The 20,482-nt window shown below is 53.0% G+C and overlaps 1 protein-coding gene across 1 annotated transcript in view; it reads left to right on the plus strand.

Moving 5' to 3' along the window:
• The window catches only part of WNK3 (WNK lysine deficient protein kinase 3), a 52,381-nt gene extending 33,801 nt beyond the window's left edge, over nt 1–18,580 (plus strand). The window contains exons 13-26 of the mRNA XM_074277623.1: nt 335–482; nt 1,556–1,672; nt 3,631–3,768; nt 3,985–4,039; nt 4,843–4,950; nt 10,428–11,332; nt 11,384–11,529; nt 13,910–13,958; nt 14,012–14,099; nt 14,564–14,673; nt 15,198–15,748; nt 16,305–16,516; nt 17,256–17,458; nt 17,645–18,580. Of these exons, the coding sequence (XP_074133724.1) occupies nt 335–482; nt 1,556–1,672; nt 3,631–3,768; nt 3,985–4,039; nt 4,843–4,950; nt 10,428–11,332; nt 11,384–11,529; nt 13,910–13,958; nt 14,012–14,099; nt 14,564–14,673; nt 15,198–15,748; nt 16,305–16,516; nt 17,256–17,458; nt 17,645–17,974 (3,160 nt within the window). The 3' untranslated portion in view covers nt 17,975–18,580. The remainder of the gene's footprint in view (nt 1–334; nt 483–1,555; nt 1,673–3,630; nt 3,769–3,984; nt 4,040–4,842; nt 4,951–10,427; nt 11,333–11,383; nt 11,530–13,909; nt 13,959–14,011; nt 14,100–14,563; nt 14,674–15,197; nt 15,749–16,304; nt 16,517–17,255; nt 17,459–17,644) is intronic.
• Nucleotides 18,581–20,482: the final 1,902 nt, after the last annotated feature.

Genomic DNA, 20,482 nt, shown 5'->3' on the forward strand with positions numbered 1-20,482 from the left:
CTGCTGTCTTTCATGTTCCTTTGAGAGCTGGGTCACCCCCAGCCCTTGCCCCTAGTAAGTTCCTCACAAGACAAGGTTTGCACACTTCGACCTGAAGCTTTGTCCTTTCTGTGCCCGAGTGGAGGGGGGGAATCGCTCCTGGGGGTCTTTCCCCCCTGAACCGTGGGATTTTATGTTCCATGAGTTGCCCCTCGGCTGCTGCAGGGAGGTACGAGCAACGCTTCAAATGGGGTGGTGGCTTCCCTGGTTAATCAGTGCTGCTTTGGGCCCGGCCTCTGTTGGAGACCGCCATCTGCTCTCAGATCTGATGGCAGTTCTTCTTTGCCGTTCTCAGCATTGCTGCCAACGGAACAGCATTGAAGGATGGTACCAAGGGATTTGAGACCCTTCTCGGAAATGGAAAACAGGATCGGATGAAGCAGAGGAGGGCTTCGTGTCCTCGGCCGGAGAAGGGGCCCAGATTCCAACTGACCGTTCTCCAGGTAGGGAGTGTTCTTTTCAGTTTGAAATCAGAGAGAGCAACTTGTTGGGGAAGGCGGGTTAGAACGCTGAAGCTTCTCGAGTTCTTGAGAGGCAACGGACTAGCTCCAGCTCAGTGTTGCAGGCCCGGAGCTCGGGTCCTTGCCATATTCCTCAGTTGCTTCCCTGGAAGAACCACTTAGGAGCAAAAAGGTTCAGAACCATCCAGTTTAATTTCTGTTATGATGATGATGCTTCTAATGAAGCACAACCCCCACAGACCACAGAGAAGCTCCAAAGCTCACAGGCCGCAAGTGTGACTATAGAGTTCGGAAAGCCAAGTACCACGTCAGCCAACCTGGCCCCCGCTCTACTGTCTCATCTTGAACGTGCATCTTGTTTGCATCTTTATCGGCGCTAACCTCCCCCCCCCCCAATAACAGGCCTTCCTTGGCACCACACTGGCAGCTCCAGGCCAGCGCCCCTCTCCCAGAGGGTGGGAGCACATTTCATTCTCAGGCTGCTCCCTGCTTTGATCAGACTGCCCCTTGACACCTGGGCCCAGCGCTTCTTCCCTCTGAGGCCTAGTTGCCTCATCTAGGAAACCCATTTGTCAAACGGCTCCTCTTCCAGATTTCATTGCTTCCCCGTAGATCTTGTATGTCAGATTTGGACATCAGAAATAACTTAGCTCTTTTCTAATCCTGCTAAGTGGACTAGATCAGCTGAACCGCTCCAGGAGCCAGGGTGCCCGTGGCAGCCATGTTAAGGGCACCCTAGCCGATGTGGGCCTGCAGGATGTCCTGCAGTAATTCTCTTAGAAGCCTCGATGTAGTGTTTCCTACTTTCCAGCGGAGTCTTGGGGATGAACCTGGCCTCTGCTTAGTCAATCGTGAAGAAAAGGGATCTGGACTAGGCTTGGGTTGGAGCTTTAAAGCGTCGGGCCGATGGCAGTGATCTAGCAGACTGAATCCTCTTCTGCAGTCTTGGATCTGGGCCCCAGGACTTTGCAAGTGGCCTTAAGTCATCAGAGTCTCACCTTTGAATTTCTTTTGTCCCTTCTTGAAAGAAGAACCCCATGATTTCTCTTTCCTAGGTTTCAACGTTTGGAGACAACATGGTGGAGTGTCAGCTGGAGACTCACAATAACAAGATGGTCACTTTCAAGTTTGATGTGGATGGAGATGCTCCCGAGGACATTGCCACCTACATGGTAGGTTCTCCTTTAGGATCGCGGCTCCACGCTCGGGCTCAGGGAGCCCCAGAGAAGCAGGAGCCTCTCTGCTCGAGGTGGGATGGAAACCCGGTACTTCCTCCTGCCAGCTAGCTGCTCCCAAAATGCTGCTGTGAGCACTGTGCTATAAATGGAGACTTTCTTCTTCACCAGTGACTTTCCTGGTGTAGACGCCTAGCAGGGCAATCTGCAAGTCAGAAGCATGAACATTTCGGTCCCTTGATTTTCACAGTTCCAAATCGGCTTGCCAGAATCGTCGTCCCGATCCGCGGCCCCCCGCGCGAGCCACCAGGGTGCCCGTCTTCATGCAGCCCCTCTGGCGCTGCTCACTTCCATCCTTGGTCATCTTGATGTGACGTGTGATTCCGAGCAGATGGCAGAGTGATGTCTCTAGTCAGTTTGCACATCACTTATATTTCTGCAGTGGCTGAGATTTTAACTGACCTTTCGTTCCCCTGCAGCATCCAGAAGCCATTGTCACTGAGGAAAAGCCCAGTACGCTTTTGTTAATCTTAACTGGAATGTGGCTGTGTGGCCCTGGGCTGTGCTTTTCTGGGAGCTGTTCTCTGCCCAGGCTGGCTCGGATCCCTTTCCAGCTTGATTAATGCATTAGTCTCCCCCACCCAGTCTACAATGCAGGCAAAACTACTTCTTTGTGTTCCTCTGCCTCCGAGCCTCCATCGCCTGCCTCCATGCTTCCGTGCCTCAGTCTGGCCTTGCTTTCCCCTCGCAAGGCTCTCCCCGGTCTCTTCTTCTGCCTTTTGGAAGCCCAGCCTCCCTTCAGGCTTAGGTGCCCCTTCCTACAGGAGACCTCCCGTGGTTTTCTCTAGTCACTCAGTGTGTCTCATGTGTACTTTCTTTTCTTTTTTTTATTAGAGCTTTTTATTTACAAGATATATGGATGGGTGATTTTACAGCATTGACAACTGCAAAACCTTTTGTTCCAACTTTTCCCCTCCTCCCCTCCCCCCCATGGCAGGTTGACCAATACATGTTCAATGTGTTAAAGTATAAGTTAAACACAATATATGGATACGTGTCCAAACAGTTATTTTGCTACACAAGAAGAATCGGACTTTAAAATAGCGTACAATTAGCCTGTGAAGGAAATCCAAAGTGCAAGTGGACAAAAATAGAGGGATTGGGAATTCTGTGTAGTGGTTCATAGTCATCTCTCAGAGTTCCTGCGCTGGGTGTAGCTGGTTCAGTTCCTTACTGCTCTCTTGGAATTGATCTGGTTCATCTCATTGTTGAAGAGGGCCACGTCCATCAGAATTAATCATCATATAGTATCGTTGCCGTGTACAACGATCTCCCGGTCCTGCTCATTTCACTCGGCATCAGTTCACGTAAGTCTGTCCAGGCCTTTCTGAAATCCTCCTTCTGGTCATTTCTCTCAGAACAATAATATTCCATAACATTCACATCCCATAACTTATTGAGCCGTTCTCCCGCTGATGGGCATCCGCTCAGTTTTCAGTTTCTAGCCGCTACAAAGAGGGCTGCCACAAACATTCTTGCACATTATATGTACTTTCTTACAAGCCGGTTCGTCGTGGGCCGCTACTAGCCCATCAGCCCTGAAGCTCGAGACCCATTTTCTTCATCAGATTATTTTTTCTCTCAAGTTTGGTGTGTGTAGTGACCGAGAGACATCTCCATGCCGGCCTCTTCCATCTTGCACGGCTGTTTTTTCTTTGATGTGATGGGGGACATGGGGCACTTTGTCACAGGGGGCCCGGTGAAGTGAGGTGTTGTTCTCTTCTCACACCCAGGCGTCACAGCAGGATCCAAAGGACAGCGGGTATGCTTTTTTTCATCTGTAGCTGTGCGGGGACCCAAACTCGTGGTTCACAGCCGAGCTTGGGCCACATTCTTTGTCAGGCCCAACAGAACGGGAGAACCCCATTCTTGAATAGGAACTTGTTTCTTGGCAGGTTGAAGATAACTTTGTGCTCGAGTGCGAGAAGCGGAGATTTGTGGAAGAACTGCAGGTGGTTGTGTGCCACGCCCAGGAGTTCCTTCGCACTCTCCCTGGTGGGGAGTTGGCTCCATCAGACTCCAGCAGCTATCAAGTAAGAGCAGTGGGGGATGCGCACTTGTGCGTGTGGCTGAGCCCAAGGATATCATGTGGAAATGGGAGTGCGGCTGGGAGGTGTGAGCGTGCCATGTGCATCTGGGACTGTGGGTGTGTGAACGAGTGTGCGTGTGGAGGAGAGTGAGCATGTGGGGAGGGCATGTGGGCGTGCTCTTCGCAAAGGCCTCACTCGGTTTCTCCTTTCGTTGTTCAGACGGGAGCAGCCGAACAAGTACAGACGAATCCTTTGTCCAACCAGCAAGGCTGCTGTGAGTACCTGGTGTCCATTCACCTTTTGGCACACGCTTTTGCCCCGGTTCCCAAAAAAGGGGTTTGATGGGAAGGGAGCCCAACTGGTAGCGAAACTTCCCCAGCATTTCCAAAGCACAACTGTAGGGGCTGCTAGGAACACACTAAGCCGTGCATCCCCGACTGGTCTTCTCTCCAGGAGCTCCAAGCTCACACACGCTTGGCAACAGGGAGACGAGAGAGGTTGTGAGTGGACATGGCACTTCTATGGTGACTGGCTGGCGCTTCTCTGTGAATCGCCTTTCCTTGCTTTGGCTCCTTCCAACAGTGGTGGCTCTTTGGATCCATCCTTTCCGTTAAAACTGGAACGTCGTTAACTTGGGGGATCGCAAACTGCAATGTGGGGGATTCCTTGGCTGTCTTGCTTGGTTTCTTGCATCTTGCTGCCTGCTTTGTGGGACCGGTGGGTTCTGCTTTTGTGTGGTGTAGGGTACCCTCATCGTGTGGGTGAGTTGCGCCTGGGGAGTATTGATTGCTGTGACTAAGCTGGAGTGTACAGAGAGATTTTAAAGGAAAGTATGGTCCCGCTGAAAACCCCCGAAGAGTCTGGCCTGCCTCTGATCACTGCAGTGGGGACTTTTGTTGTTCTAGCACATTTTCAGCTGATGAGAGGCGCTTCCACGTTGGGCGCGGCAGACACCTTGGAAGTCCAGTGACCGTGTCCGACTGCTCCAACAATCAGTGCTTTTAGGCGGTTGCCTTAGCCCCCAAGCTCACAAAGCTTCCCCATGAATTTAATGTGTTTGTGTCATTTTTTCTGCAGCTGACTCTGCTCCTCAGTCCTCCCCAGTTGGTCGCTGGAGGTTCTGTATCAATCAGACCACACGTAATCGGGAGCCCCTGAGCCTTCCTGAGTCACAGCTCCTTGCTGGTAAGCTTTCGTTCTCTAGCTGGCATTCTCCACCAGAGTCTTTTGAGTTTTTCCTGGCCCCCGCATCCTCTTGTTAGGACTCGGTGCTAGGCCCTGGTGTTGAGAAGAGGCAGAGAAACAAAACCAAGCACTGGAAGCAGTTCCCATTAGGGCTCATGATCCTTTAGGTTTAGCTTCTGAGTCAAATCTGCTTAGACAAGTGGGCCTTGGATCTGTACCCCATGCTTTTCATCGCAAGAGATTTTTTCCCAGTGACCAGCATGAGGGCAAAGAACTCGGGCCCTCCGCCTTCTCTCTCTGCCCGGGCTGGAAATCATTCCCCCTGTGGGGGCCAAAGTTCCGAAATGAGCTTCTCGGCACGGCACGGGCCGGACGCCAGACGCCGTGTGACCCGACGGACGCCTTCTGAATACAAGATACTGTTCTGGACCCTGTGGAAAGCAGGAGAAAGTAAAACAGAGTCTCCTTCTTCCAGGATCTCCCCGTCTAAGGCAGAGCCAAGAGGGAACCGGGAGAGCCTGGGGGGGGGGGAGGGGCCTGTTTGCAGTAGGGGCATCTTGAAGGAAGCCAGGAAGGATGGCAGGGGAGCAGAAGTATTCCAGGCATGGGGGAGAGCTCGAGAAAATGCCAGGAGCTGGAAGAGGTAGGGTCTTGCTCACGGAACAGCCAGGAGGCTGGTGGCCCTGGGTAGAAGTGTCTCATTGGGGAGAAGTAAGGGGTGACTGCAAAGGGAAGAGGGGGCGGGCTCCGGAGGCCGTTTCGCATTTGCTCCGGGGCCACGGGGAGCCACCGAAGCTGACTCGAGTGGGGAAGTCCGGTCAGGCCTGTGTTTTGAAGGCTGGCTACAGACTGGCCCGAGTGGGCAGAGACTCCGCGGTCGGGACTTCTGGTCAAGAAGGCTGCTTGGATGGAGGCAGACCATTTGGGGGTCAGAGTTGGGGTTACAGCGAAAGCCTGAAATTCACCTCGGGCCAAATGCAGATCAAAAACCCTTCTGAGAACCTCCGGGAAGTAGCCAGGCGCCAGATGACGTCAGGAAGGCTCGCATTCAAGTCTTCCGCTAGAGGCGAACCGTGTGAACCACGGCAGGCCACTTCACTCCTCTCGGCGGCCTCAGTTTCCCCACCTAGAGAACGAGAGTAATATCAGTGCCTCCTCTTACCAGTGGTGGTTGGGTAGCTCGAATGGCTCGGCCTGTAAAGTGCTTCAGGTGCTGGGCCGACGCACACTGGTCAGCCAGAGGGTCAGTGATACCTTCCTGCCCAGAACTGCGGGTGTAGTCAGCCAGGAGGAACTAAAGCCGGAGAGAAGAGGGAATCCGAGACGGAGCTGGGCGCTCCTTGCCGACCGAGACACCCCAAAGGGGCCCACTATAAGCTGGCACCAAGGGAAAGAAAGGGGTTTTCCACAAGGACTCCATGAATACCTAAAAGAAAGGAAACGAGACAGGAACGGGGAAGCGAAACAAACTGATGGAAAGCTCTGGAAGAAAGAATTAGGAGGAGAACAAATGGTTTCGAGGACAATGTGGTCCACCCCCCCCCCCAATCACGAAGTCCCCTAAAATCAGAAAGAGCAAAGAGAAAGCAGCAACTTCATGAGGCAATAACCAGGCAGAAGACTGAGAGAACACGCAAGGGCTCTGCCGTCGAGAGGAGCCGGCAAAGACGGCTCAGGGTTCAAGGGAGAAATTGAGAATGGTTTGGATTCCCTGAAAACCATTATTCAGAAGAAAGGCCGGGCCCTCTATTTCTTTTTTTAAATGATGGCCTTTTGCTTTCAAAATCCACGCAAAGATAGTGTCAACATTCACCCCTGCAAACCTGGTGCTTCAAACTTTTCTCTCCCCCTTCCCCGAGCCTAGACGGCGAGCGATCCAGTTTACGGTCAACACGTGCCATTCTTCTGTACGTGTTTCCCAAGTTATCACGCCGCTCAAGAAAAATCAGATCAGAAAGGGGAAGAAGTGAGGAAGAAAACAAAAAGCAAGCAACCAGAGTGAGGAGGCTGTGTTGTGCTCCACACTCAGTCCCCACGGTCCTCTCCCTGGGTGCAGATGGCTCTCTCCATCAGCAGACCATTGGAACTGGCCTGAAGCGTCCCATTGTGGAAGAGAGCCACGCCCATCAGCATGGATCATTGTATGAACTTGCTGTGGCCCTGCATGATGATCTTGTGGTTCTGCTCCCTTCCTGCGAGTCTCTCCCGGCTTCCCTGAAATGATCCTGCAGGATCATGTTCTCACACAACAACGATATTCCACGACCTCCATAGCTTACCCAGCCGTTCCCAGCTGATGGGCATCCCCTCGGTTCCCAGTTTCTTGCCACCACAAAAAGGGCCGCCGCAAGCATTTGTGCACGTGGGGGGGCCTGTCCCCTCTTTAATGAACTCTGTGGGTCACGGGCCCAGGAGCCACCGTGCTGGTCAGAGGGTACGCGCAGTTTGATAGCCCTCTGGGCCCAGGGCCAGATTGCTCTCCAGAATGGTGGGATCCGTTCACAGTTCCACCGTCAGTGTGTCTTTTCCTGAGAGGCGGGGAGTGGTACCTCAGTTGTTTCCATGTCTCTGACCCATAATGACTTGGGGCATTTTCTCATGTGACTAGAACTAGCCTAAATTTCTTCATCTGGAGAGTGTTCATCTCCTGGGACATCTTAGCAGTTGGAGAAGGGCTTGAGTTCTTATAAATTAGTCAGTTCTGCCCTAATCGAGCCCTTGGATATAAAAATGTTTTTCCAAGTGTGCTACTTTTTTTTCATCTTGGCTACATTTATTGTGTTCGTACAGACCCTCTTCGATTTAATAGAATCAAAATGACTCATCGTAGAGTTCAGAGCGTTCTCTCGCTCTCCCTTGGCCACAGAGCCCTTCCTTCTCCACAGCTCTGAGGCAGATTGTCCCTCGTTCCCCTAGCTTGCCCTCCTAGTGAACCCCTTTTGACCTTATCGTTGAATGGGGTGTTAGGTGTGGTGGAATTTCGATGTCAACATAAATAAGAAGTATCCAGGCCTGTTTTGAAGATCCTCACTGCCAAAGAAGTACAGGCAGCATCCCCGGAGCCCCGGCCGCTGATATCCCAAAGGCCAAGGGAGCCCTCGCGACAGCTTGCAGCTGGGAAGAGCTTTTCCTGCCAAGCTGAGCTATCATGGGGCGGGGGGAGATGGAGCTTGAAAGGAGGAGAGGAGCTTCTAGCATCCGTGCTGAAAAGCCCAGAGCTGAGGAGGAAGAAACTCTGAAGCTCCCAGCAGGAGTCCAGAGAAATCCAGGGAGAGGCAGGGAAGCTCCCAGCAGGAGTCCAGAGAAATCCAGGGAGAGGCAGGGAAGCTCCCAGCAGGAGTCCAGAGAAATCCAAGGAGAGGCAGGGAAGCTCCCAGCAGGAGCCCAGAGAGAGGCAGGGAAGCTCCCAGCAGGAGCCCAGAGAGAGGCAGGGAAGCTCCCAGAAGAGGAACGGGCAATGAGGTTGGACTAACGCTACCGGGGCAGAAAGAAACAGGGGTCCCCTTCAGACCTTGGATCTCTTCCAAGAGCCCCTGAGACAGCGTGAGGAGGAAATCCCAGGCCCCGAGGAGAGATGGGGAGAGGAGCAGGAAGGGAGGCTAAGGAGACAGAGACCCTCTTGGCAAAGCCCGAGGAAGAGCAAGCCGGAGGCGCTTGGCCGCGCTCTCGGCCGCCGTGCACGAAAAGGACGGTCCGGTTCTCAGACCTGCGGGAAGAGCTGGGGCGACGGAGGAAGCTCGTTCCTCTCTGAAACGGACCGAGGAGGGCCGGACAGTCGGGTGCAGAAAGATACCGAACTCAGTGGGGGGCATCCCTTCAGACTGGAGGGCGGGGGGCAATGGGGGGTAAGGGAGAGAGGATCCAAGCGCACCCAAAAGGACCAAGGGAAAAGCCAGGCCCCAGAAACCCGAGCGCAGCCCAGGAGGCCACGGTGCCCTCAGAAAACCCGACGGCGCCGATCTCAGAGACCAGTGAAGGGAGCAGAAGCCAGGGAAGCCTTCCTAGCCGGCTGGAACACCCAACACTCTGAAAGACCGAAAGCCTCTGGCCAGTGCGATGTTTCCAGAAGACTAATGATGAGTCGGGTCCTCTGCCTTTTGCCAAAGAAGCGATGGGAGTTAGGGCAGAAAGATCCTTTTTGTGTGTGGTGCAGTTTGCTTGGTTCTGTTTATTTGTCACAACAGATTTTCCCCCGTGTTTTGTTTTATTTTGTTTTCATATGACAGGGGTGGGATGTAAAGGGAGGCCTTAAAAAAAAAACAAAAAACAAAGAGGGCCATAGAAAGCATTTTACAAAAGAAACAGAAGAGAAAAGAAGGACGAGCTGGCCAGTTTCAAAAGTAATGTACAGAATTTATTTTAAAACATTGTGGTATAAATGGAGATTCATTGTGTAACAAAACCTTATTTCTCTTGTGTTCTGTTATATGTATGATAGTGTTCCTGTGGGGGTGGGGGTGGGGGTGGGTGTTGAAAATGAAAAAAAAACAACAACAAACCAATGATTTCTCCTGTTCGTTTGATAAAGGTTTTATTCTCTTCCTGAATCGGATAATTCCCTTTTCTTCTTGTTTTCGGGTACGTGTACTGACAGTTTTCCCGCTTACCAATCCAGGCCTAGGATCGTTGTGGTAGGCTTGGGGAGAGCTCGTCTTTTTGAGCACTGTTTTCCTTGTAAATTTTCTCTATCGTTTTTTGAAGGAAAACGCCATGTCGTAGTGTAATAGAGGTTCTCAAGCAGCGGTCTTCTCAGTTAGCTTCTGTTTCTGAATCTCTTTGATCCTGTTTTTCCTTTTTTTTTTCTTCAAACCTTCGAAATCCCTGGTCTAGATGAACTAGTTCCTGTACGTGCTGCTCCCCCTCAGCTTTTTTTGCCCTGCGCTCCTCGGGGCTGCTCGTCACCCGAAGGAGCCGAGTCGGCAAGCTTTGGCCATTTTTCCTTTTTTCCTGGTGGGTGAGGCTGGCTTCTGTGGCCATGTTGGAAGCTTCTGAAATTTCTTCTTTGGGCTTTCAGGCCTGAAAAACTGTTCTTTCTCTCTTCACTGCCAGCCTAAGCGTGGCCAGAAATGATCAGGCACAGACTTCCTGGTCGTTTCAAAGACTAAAATCGCTTTTGCTAAAGTTGCTAGTGCAAAGCACCCACATCCTCCTTCCTTCTCATAGTTAGCTAGGGAGACGCCCAGAAGGCCGCTGTCCTTGGCGATGTGGACATGGCCTTTATTCGTGGGATGCCTTTTGATCACTCTCTACACTAAACTGTTGTAAGAACTCAGTGCCTGGGAAGATGAGAGTGGGTGAAGGTGAGAGAGGGCTCTCCATAGGGTCTCGATGGTAACCTTTTGAGTTCAGATGGGGGCGGGGTTTCCGCTTTGCCCATCTCCCCGGCCAGAGCCCCTTACCACAGAAGGTCTGTATCCGGCACAGATTGAAGTCTTCGTCAGATGCCTGCCTTATACCTTCTTTTCTTCTCGCTCTAGATTTGGGAAACACTAGCAACAAAGAACTCTCCTCACAGGATACGCTCACTGTGGCAGCTAACGCGCCCCAGGAAGAGCTTTTGGCATCCACGCCAGAATCCAAGGATTTAGCAGACGGTAAGACTTCTGAGCACACTGGTCCTGAAACCGCCCAGCTAAGCCCTCTCGGGCAGGTGGACGAGACCGAGGCGCCAGCGGCCCATTGTGCCGGGAGTCCACGCGGCCCTGCTGCTTCGGGACATCCTGCTCAGGTTGAGTTTGAGCAGTCCAGCCGCCGAGCCTCTGGTCCGTGTCCGCCCGTGTATTCGGGGCAGCGAGCCGAGGACCGCCTGGCTTTAGGTGTTTCCCATCCTGGAGAGGCAGCAGCGCTCCCCGAGAGCCTGGTCCCACTGCGGGGCCGTGCGTCTGAGCCGAACCCTCAGTCCTCCACGGTGGCTGTGAGCACCGAGGCCGCCTCCACCCCTCCCTCGGACATCCTTGCTCAGAGCCCAGGCCTTGAGCCAGCCCCTCTTCATTCCTCCTCAGTGCCCGAGGGAGATGGTGAAAGACCTCCAAAATTAGAATTTGTTGACAACCGTATTAAGACCTTGGATGAAAAATTAAGGAACTTGCTGTATCAAGAGCACTGCACCACTGGCCTGTACCCCGAGAGTCAGAGAGACACCCCAAATGCAGAGTCTCCATTTTCCTCTTCCTCCTCGGCTGAGGAGATGCCCTGTGGGCCTGGGTCGGAACTTCTGGGCACAGGGTACCACAGAAGCCAAGGCAGCCTTGCACGGCGGACCGCCACGCAGCAGGACTTTCCATCTCCCTCTGCTGTGGCTCCACCCTCTAGTGCGGCTGTCGTGTTCAAAAGGGAGCCAGCCAGTGTGTCCGCTTCTGTAGCCATTGAGTTGGATTCACATGTAAGTATCTCTCATCCTCCCCTACCCTCTTCTCCCCTTCTCTTTCCTCAGAGGGCAAAGTGGGCCGGCCCAGAGGAGGCGGGAGCCCACGCTTGGCGTAGACACGCTCTCGGCTCTGACCGAAAAACCCCTTGCTTGACCCTCAGGTCAGCTCAGCTGGTTGTTAAGCAACGGGCAGCCATTGTGCCCGCCCGAGGGTGGGGCCTTTGTGCTCACCTCACCCCTTTGTAGGACATAATCAGGTAGCTGAGGCGGGGCCGGGCAGAGGAGGCCTAAAAGCCCTCCGGTGAACTGAGTAGACCTGGGCTAGGGACAGGAGGAGATGGAGGGGCAGACACACCACCATGCTTTTTGAGATCGAAAGGGTCCTCAAGCCATCTTGTCCATCCTGAGAGTAGCACTTCCCATGATCCCTCGGGTACAAAAGGATCCGTAGCAGAGGCTGGAGAAATTTCCAGGCTGGTTGATAGGCCACAGAACTATCGGGGCCTAGGTGCCGAACACACGGGGTGGCTCTGCATTTGTTAGCAACTCACGGGCAGGAAATCCCTAACTTAGTGTCTGACAACCCTGAAGCCAGAGATGCTTTGGCTGTGCTTAGTGTGTGCCCTTCTGAGACATCTGATGAGGGCTCACGGGGCTGGTGAGTTCCCCCAGAACCATGTCATCTTTCTCTTCAGCTCCCTGTTGCACTCCTTAGGACTGAGACACGTGAGTAACTCTCTTAAAAGGGCCTTTTTCAAAAGGTAGGGGTAGCAGAAAGCCCTCAGGCAGGCTGTTAGTTTGGGGGGGTAGTGTTAATATCAGATTCTTTGGAAGGAGATTCAGAGTAACTCTCTTAAAAAGGCCTTTTTCTTTTCTTTTTTTGGCTGAGCCACTTGGGTCACACAGCCAGGAAGTGTGAAGTGTCTGAGGCCACATTTGAACTCTGCTCCTCCTGACTTTAGGGTTGGGACTCTCTCAGCTATGCCCCTAAAAGGGCCTTTTCCCAAAGGGAGCAGAAAGCCCTCAGGCAGGCTGTTGGTTTTGGGGGGTAGTGGTGTTAGTGCTAGATTGGGGTGCCATTCTTTGGAAGGAGATTCAGAGCAACTCTCTTAAAAGGGCCTTTTTCTTTTCTTTCTTTTCTTTTCTTTTCTTTTTTTTTTCTGAGGCATTTGGGGTTAAGTGACTTGTCAAAGAGGTGACACAGCTAGGAAGTTGTTCTGAGGCCACATTTGAACTCAGGTCCTCTACCCACTGCGCCGCCATCTAGCTGTGCCCCTAAAAGGGCCTTTTCCCAAAGGGAGCAGAAAGCCCTCAGGCAGGCTGTTGGTTTTGGGGGGTGGTAGTGTTGGTGCCAGATTGGGGTGCTGGTGGCTCCCATTCTTTGGAAGGAAATTCAGAGTAACTCTTAAAATTCATGGTTTTAAGGGATTCAAGGGATTCTTAAATCTCTCCGTGGTTTTATGAATCAATTGGTTTTCATATTTGCTTATGTTTTCATTTTTTTTTCAATCTTTTGCTTTTTTTCTGATGTTTATTATTCAACAATCTATCAAGTGTTACGTGTCCTGTGGGCAGTGATTTCTTATTGTTTGGGCCATTGTAGTTTTCACAGCCTTTTAGTAAGTCATACTACTTTTTCTTCTTAGCTTTTAAAATTATTTCTCCCAGAATTTTATTTCATTGTTTTAGAAATCTCTTGCAACATTTCTTGTAGATATAAAGGACCTTTTCTTTTCTTTTTTTGCTGAGGCATTTGGGGTTAAGTGACTTGCCCAAGGTCACACAGCTAGGACGTGTGAAGTGTCTGAGGCCACATTTGAACTCGGGTCCTCCTGATTTCAGGACTGGTGCTCTAGCCACTGCGCCTCCATCTAGCTGTGCCCCTAAAGGGCCTTTTCCCAAAGGGAGCAGAAAGCCCTCAGGCAGGCTGTTGGTTTTGGGGGGTGGTAGTATTGGTGCCAGATTGGGGTGCTGGTGGCTCCCCGTCTTTGGCAGGAGATTCAGAGGTAGCCTGTAGACAGAAGCCCAGTGAAGTCAGAGGGCACCCACACTTGGGAACCCCCTCGGGTTGGATGGCCCACTCCAAGGCTAGCTTTCCTTAAAGGAATGTGTCTCGCTGGCTTTCTGGGCAGCCTAAGGGAAGAGAGCAGGACTCGGGTCCGTTCTTTCCTGTGAGCTTTGAACAGGGACTGTTCTGCTTCCGTGTCAGCCTCTGCCCGATACCTCCCTGTCCCCCTGGCTGGGGGGGGGGGCACTGCTTGCTGGCTGGGATTGAGGCTCTGGTTCAGACACTGCCTGAAGCTTTCTGGGTAGGAGAGCCTGAACCGGCCTTTGGACCTTTCAGGAGCCACATAAGTGGTAGTTAGATTTCCAGGAATCTCTCAGAACAGAACTCTAGCTCTTCCCAAATTGTATGGCCCCTCGGGGACCCCCGATCCCAGGTCCTTGGGGTGGAAGGGAAGAAGGCAGGCAGGAAGGATGGACTGTTGGGCAGATGGAAGGGTTTCTACGGCACCTACTAGACGTCAGGCCTTGCGCGAAACCTTCGGCCAATGATCTCTACTGATCTCTCCTTTCTCTTCTCTCCTTTAGGAGCCGATGCCTCATGCTTCCCTTCCAGGGGATGCAGCTTCGATGTCGAGTGACAGCGGCAGCAGCAGCGGCAGCAGCAGCGGCAGCAGCGTAGCTCGGTAGTGGCAGCGGCAGCGCAGCAGCAGCAGCAGCAGCAGCGGCAGTGGTAGCGGCAGCGGCAGCAGTGGTACTTTCCATCCACACATAACAGGTGGGTATCTTGGCCTAAGCTCTGTTTGTCCTAGTCTCAAAATGCCTTTTAGCAAGAAATCTTAAACTTGCCAACTGAGAAGCTGGGTTCGCAGGTGACTCTGGTCACCCGGCTTTGGTGAGAGAGCCAAAGCCCATCAGAAGAGCAGGCTTACAGTCAGGGCCATAGACTCGCTGACATCTCCTCTCATCTCCCTCGGGGATTTTGGTTTTCGTAAACAAGTGCTAGGCCCTTTCCCCCAACCTCACGTTTGCAACATGTCCCATGCATGCTAGTGTCACGGTCCTTTGCCTTCTGTAACCAAATCCTTCCCGTTCTCCATTTCACTTCATTGTCCTGCACTCTCGCGCTGACACCTTGTAAACTCTGTAGGCCCAGTGGAGTTTCTTTCTTCTACACTTTTGGGGAGGGGGGTGGGTCTGATAAACATGGGAAATCTTGACAACCGCTGCTCTTATTTGCAGATGAGCTAGAATTAAGATCCAGAGCTGCTTCCACCTCGCTGCCTCCCACAGCCGAACCCGCTCTTAACAACTGCGTGGCAACTGGCTCTTTCCAGCGAGGCCGCTTCCAGGTCGGTATCTCTCCTTGATTCTCTGTTCACTCGTTTCGGGGAGGCGGGGATGGGGTGCGGGACGTGGACTTGGAATTTCCTTTTGGTCATGACGCCCTAGGCCTCAGGTAGCATTGCGTCTCTTGGGTGGCTTCTCTTCTCTGCGTTCTTTGTTCAAGTAGCGGGTTTTCGCTTTCTCTGGCTTGGGGCCCTTCTTGCAGGTGGCCCTGCCAGGATGGAATGAATGCTCTGGGCCTGATTTATGGGGAGGACAGTCAGTGGTTGAGGTTCTTTTTATCAGCGGTTGGGATTATTTTTATCAGCCTTTGGGGTTCTTTTGGGGGCCCCTTTATCAACATAACAGGTGGGTATCTTGGCCTTTTGCGGGGCCTTTTTATCAGTCTTTAGGAATCCTTTATCAACCTTTGGGGTCCTTTTTATTAGTCTTTGGGGTCCTTTATCAGGCTTCAGCTTCCCTCAAAGCAGCTAGTGGTTTGCAGATTGCCCCTGAGGACGTTCTCTGTGCCATTCTTTTCATGCCTCAGGTGATCACTGTACCTCATCAACAGGTGAAAAAAGTTGATTTTTGTGAACAAGACCACGCATCTACAACCAAACAACTCCTGAGTGGCCCCAGCAAAGCTGCTGCCAAAGAGGACTGGCTTTCATCACCAGGCCTCAGTTCCTGCCTTGAACCTCGCCACGATGACCCAGCTCTGAAAGAAGGGGAACACCTTTTACCTGCCGGCCCATGTGACAATGATGCAACCTCCATGACTCCAGAGAAAGATACTTCTGCTACAGAAAGTAGTATACAATCAGGACCTGAGCTATGGCTAAAGGATAGACCAATGGTTGCAATTTGGACACACCCGAGTTCCGAGAGCGAATCTTCCACACCTCTCGGCCCTTCAGAAGAGCTGGCCGGAAGTCCCGGTGAAGAGAGAAACTGTTGCTTACCAATCCAAGAAGAACCATCCTTCATTCAGACTCAGAGCGCACTCTTCTATTCTCCATCGTCCCCGATGAGTAGCGATAATGAGTCTGAAATTGAAGACGAAGACCTAAAAATGGAACTCCAGAAATTACGGGAAAAGTAAGTAATGATTTTGTCATCTCTCATACTTGGCTTTCCAAGCTCAGGATTTGGGCTCAAGAAGCCAAAGGCAGGTAGAATTGACACGAACTCCAAAAAGGTCCCGAAAAGTCCAGAATGTACTTGGTAACGGGGGTAGCTTGGAGTGGCAAAAGCTGACTTTCTGCTTTTCTTTTCAAAGTCTTCTAATGCCTCGTTTGTGTTTACTGATAACTCCTCTAAGAAATCCCTCTTTTCTTTGGAAGTTTAAGTAAAATCTGTTCTGTGGCTTAGAAGGGCGCCCCCCCCCCCCCCGCCCCCGGCTTGTTCCCAGCTGCTCTCCAATTTAGTGACGGCCTTTTTTAAATGACAGCACCTAGGATGGCGGACCTCCCTCCTTCCAGAAGCCGTGCCTACCTTAATGTGGTCCCAGATCCCGCATCACACTACCGTCCGTCCCCACACCCAGATCCATTAAGCGAAGCCCCCAAACCGGGCCTGCTGTTCATGTGCTTCTCTGCCCGTGCGTGGGCGTGCCCTCACTCTGACTTGACGTTGTTCTCTTTTGGCTCTTCAGACACATCCAAGAGGTAGTGAGCCTTCAAGCTCAACAAAACCGAGAACTCCAGGAGCTTTACAATCGTCTCCGATCCATCAAAGACAGCAAGTCAGAATCCTCTGACTTGCCGCTGCAGCCTGCATCTCCTCGACGTCCAAGATCTTTCAAGAGTAAACTACGAAGTCGCCCTCAATCTTTGACACACGTGGACAATGGTATTGTTGCTACAGGTAAACTTGGGGCGTCATCTGGTTAAAAAAAGGGGGGGTATCTGAAGAGCCTCCCCATGGCCTACCTGACAAGAAATAGAAATGGTCTTGGAACGTTTTTAAAAAAGGGGACTGAGCCCAACAGTTTCTGAGTTTTCCTTGGGGGACTTAATTAGTGGTGGGGAGGAAACTCGGTGTCCATACCCGTGCCCGAGCGTGAACAAAGGCAGCCCATTTAGACTGGAAGAATTTGTCTTGTTGCCTGCCCGTCCCGAGTAGCCGCCGGAGGAGGGCCCCTGTGTCAGTTCACGCGTGGGGTTAGCTCTGGACCTCTCCCCAGCTGGCCGCACTCCAGGACACTCCTTAACCCGGTCTGGCCTGAAAAACCATTTCTACTGATCAGAACCTCCTGGCATTCGGGTGACAGCCAGGTCTGAGGGCTGTCACTTCATAGACTTGTCTTCATAGTGGCATGAGCGGGAGAGTTGGGACAAGAGTCAGTCAGCATTTATTAAGTGCCTTCTGTGTGCCAGGTTCTGCTATGGGCCGGCCATGGAGAACAGAGGGAAAACCAAAGGCTAATGGATTGATTCTGGGGAGGAAGCCCAGGAGGGCTTGAGTAGCACCATCCTCTCATCGGATGGGATGTTTCCCCCGGGGGTCAACCAGTCTGGCTATGGGCCCCAAGGGAAGGGTCTCTTGTAATGGGCTCTCCCAAGTCCCGCAGCACACCCCCTCACCCTTCCTCCCTTCATTGCAGACCCGATGTGCATGGTGAACAGCACAACATCTTGCCAGCAGTCACCGGCCAGCAAGAAAGGCATGTTCACCGATGACCTACACAAGCTGGTGGACGACTGGACGAAGGAAACTGTGGGGAGTGCTCTCATCAAACCGAGCCTCAACCAACTCAAGCAGAATCAACAAAGATTGGAAACAGACAACTGGAACAAAACTCACGAGGTGAGCGGGGCGGGCCCAGCAGGGCTTCTTGCCCGAACTGGGCGCTCAGCGGCCCTCGAGAAGCAGATTCCTCTCCGGGAGGAGAGCTGGGGAGGGAGGCCCCCAGGGAGGATTGGCTTCGGGGAGCGGGGACAGGTGACAGCCGAGAAAGCGAGCGCAGCTTGTCACTGTCGCTCTCCTCCTCAGAACCCGTCGTCCACGGTGGCCTACACATCAGCCTGGATCTCATCTCTTTCTCAAATCCGCGGCCCCGTCCCAGCAGCCTTGCCTCAAGGAATCTCGCTGCCATCCTTCCCCGGAGCCCTGCCTTCTTACGGAGTGCCCCACGCCTGCCAATACAACACCGTGGGCACCGCTGGGTATCCGGTGCAGTGGGTGGGAATTTCAGGAACAACCCCACAGCCTGTAGTGCTCCCCGGCCAATCGGTGAGCCCTTTCCAACCCGGGCTGAATTTGCCAAACTTTCCACCATCTCCCGTGCAAAACTCGGCCCCAGGCCCCCCCGGGCCCAAGTGAATACACCCGTCAGGAAGGTCCCCTCCCCCTCCTGCTGCGGTGCACTCGTCATTCTGTAGACACGGTCACTTTGTACAGCGGGTACTCCAGCCCCTCATCCCACTTTGCCACCTGATGTCTTGTAAAACACCGGTCAGGATGCTTTGGGAAGCTCGCCCTCCGCACCCCCATTCCGGATCCCCGGCCGGCCGTGGAGAGCTGCTCTTTACACCACCACCTCGCCTCCAAGGCCGCTTTACTCCTCCTCTACCACCATTCGGCCCGATGAGCCTCGGTCGTAAATCTCACGTCCCGCTCAGGACGATCCGCGCGAAGCGGGAACCTTGTCACGTGTTCTCGACAGTCCAGCCCATCGACCACCTTCACGCGTCGCCACCTTGAATTTAAGACCAAGGCTCGTCGCCCCAAGCCAGCGGGGACGGCTTCCCGTGACCACCTTCGGGGATATGAACAGAAGGAACCATCTGGCTGGTGCCCCGCCCCGGCACGCTCCCTTTGGACTGCGCCCCTCTCCCCGTCATCTTGGGCGCAGGAACCAACCAGCGTTGTGCCATATAGGGGTCGGGAGGCAGGGTGTGTGACCAACAACTGGGACAGTTCTTTATACTACTCGGTGTTCTGTGATCTCCTTGTTTCCTCTGTGCCACAGGCAGCTGACGAGTGTGTTTGGCTGTGGGTGCCCTCAGAGGGTTCCTTGGGACTCTGGGGGAAAAGGACTGGAAGGTTCTAGCCCCTCATGTGCGTTTCTTTCTCTGGTAGCAAACGTACTTGGGCCAGCCCAGCTTTGGAACTTAGGCAACTACTTTGGGGGGGAGGGGGGGAGCTGTGACCTTTAAGTGAGAAAGTTGGGGAGGGGGATGGGAGGGGACCGCAGGGGAAGGGAGGACAGGAAGGGAGGGGGGAGAAGCTTGGTTGGAAACAGCCTGGAAAGGAAGGCTTTGGGCCTTGGCCAGAGTCTGAGCTGACGTGTCATGTGTTGTTTGAGGAAAGCAGCCCCACTTCCTCTTCCCTTCCTGAAGTTCCCCACGAGACCTCCTTGGAGCCTCCCTGGACTTGGCCTCTGAAACCAAAAGAGCCTCGATTCTGAGGCTCAGCCTTCCAGACACCTAGAGGTACTTGAACTCTTTCCCGTTGACTTGAAAGGTTCCAGGACCTTTGTCCGTGTCTTCAGGGGTCCCTTCGAGGTCCTTTTACCCAATCTTCCCAACGCTTTCCCCTAGTCACTGGTTTTGACCTCTCGCAGATGAGATTTAAAGAACGTGTCCCGAGGCTTGGCCAATGAGATGACTTTTACTTGGTCTGCCCCCTAAAGAGAACGTGGGCCTCCTCACCCATGTCAAGTATACATGACTTGTCAGAATTCAGCACAGGGGGGGGGGGGGGGGGCGGGGGTCATGACACCAACTCTAACCCACCACAGCAGACGTAGCTTGAATGCTTGCAGCGTCTTTTCCCGTATCCCTCACGTTTTCCGATCCCTGAAACTCATTGACTCAAAGGCGGCGTGCCCTGCACGCTGGTACATATAAATGCCCCCAGTAATGCAGCCATTGAGAATCAGGGCTCTTCTTTTGACCGGGAAGACTTCCTCTGAACCGTTTTCTTTTCACGGATGACCCCGTCGCTCGTGAACAGGCCTGGGCTTTGCCCAGAGACGCCACCGACCCCGAGGAAGGACAGCGCGGCTGCTGACGCTCTCATGGCTCCCGTGTGAGACGCCCCCTCCGGCCCGCCGAGAGCGTCCCCCCTCCTCGTTTGCCTGCAGACTTTTGGCAGTGCCTTGTGATAATCCCAGTCTTTTCAGGTTTTTACTGGAAAGGAGATTTGTTTGAAGCTGATGGCGAATGTCCTGCTGCGTCCATGGAGAGCGCAGCAGCCAGGGAGAACTTGATAGAGCCACAGAGCTGGATCTGTCTCGATATCTTCTCTCTCTCTCTCTCTCTCTCTCTCTCTCTCTCTCTCTCTCTCTCTCTCTCTCTCTCTCTCTCTCTCTCTCTCAAAACACGGACCTAGAACAGTGAGTCCGGAACAAGTTGAAGATAACTGTTGTATCTCGGCACTGTTGGAGGCCCTTTCCGTTTTTCCATTCCTTCAGACTCTAGGCACTTTGTACAGACTGGCTAGTTTTCTACTCGAGGATTTTGCATCATTTCGTAATTTTGAGATAACAGTGCTGTTCTCACCTTTTCTGAGGAATGGGAAACGCCCCTCCATGCCCCCCCACAAGCTGCCCCCCAAATTCACTCCGACTCAAACCGATCAAAGAAACGTCTTCGGCGAGAGCCCGCTCTGGCTGGAGGGCCCGGCCCATCCCTGCCGAGCTCTACATCTCCCCAGCCCCGACACACCTGAAAATCTTCACCGGGATACCCTTTTAGGAGCAGACACGTGCTCCCCAGTGTGAGCCTGCTGCACAGTACCCCATCTTGGTAGCTACGTGGCCTGAGTTCCCGGATCGTGGAGCAACTTGAGTCGGAGACGCCCGGGAGGAGAGCGGCCAGTGATCTC

Source organism: Sminthopsis crassicaudata, chromosome X (genome assembly GCF_048593235.1).
Source record: "Sminthopsis crassicaudata isolate SCR6 chromosome X, ASM4859323v1, whole genome shotgun sequence".
NCBI classification, from domain to species: Eukaryota; Metazoa; Chordata; class Mammalia; order Dasyuromorphia; family Dasyuridae; genus Sminthopsis; species Sminthopsis crassicaudata.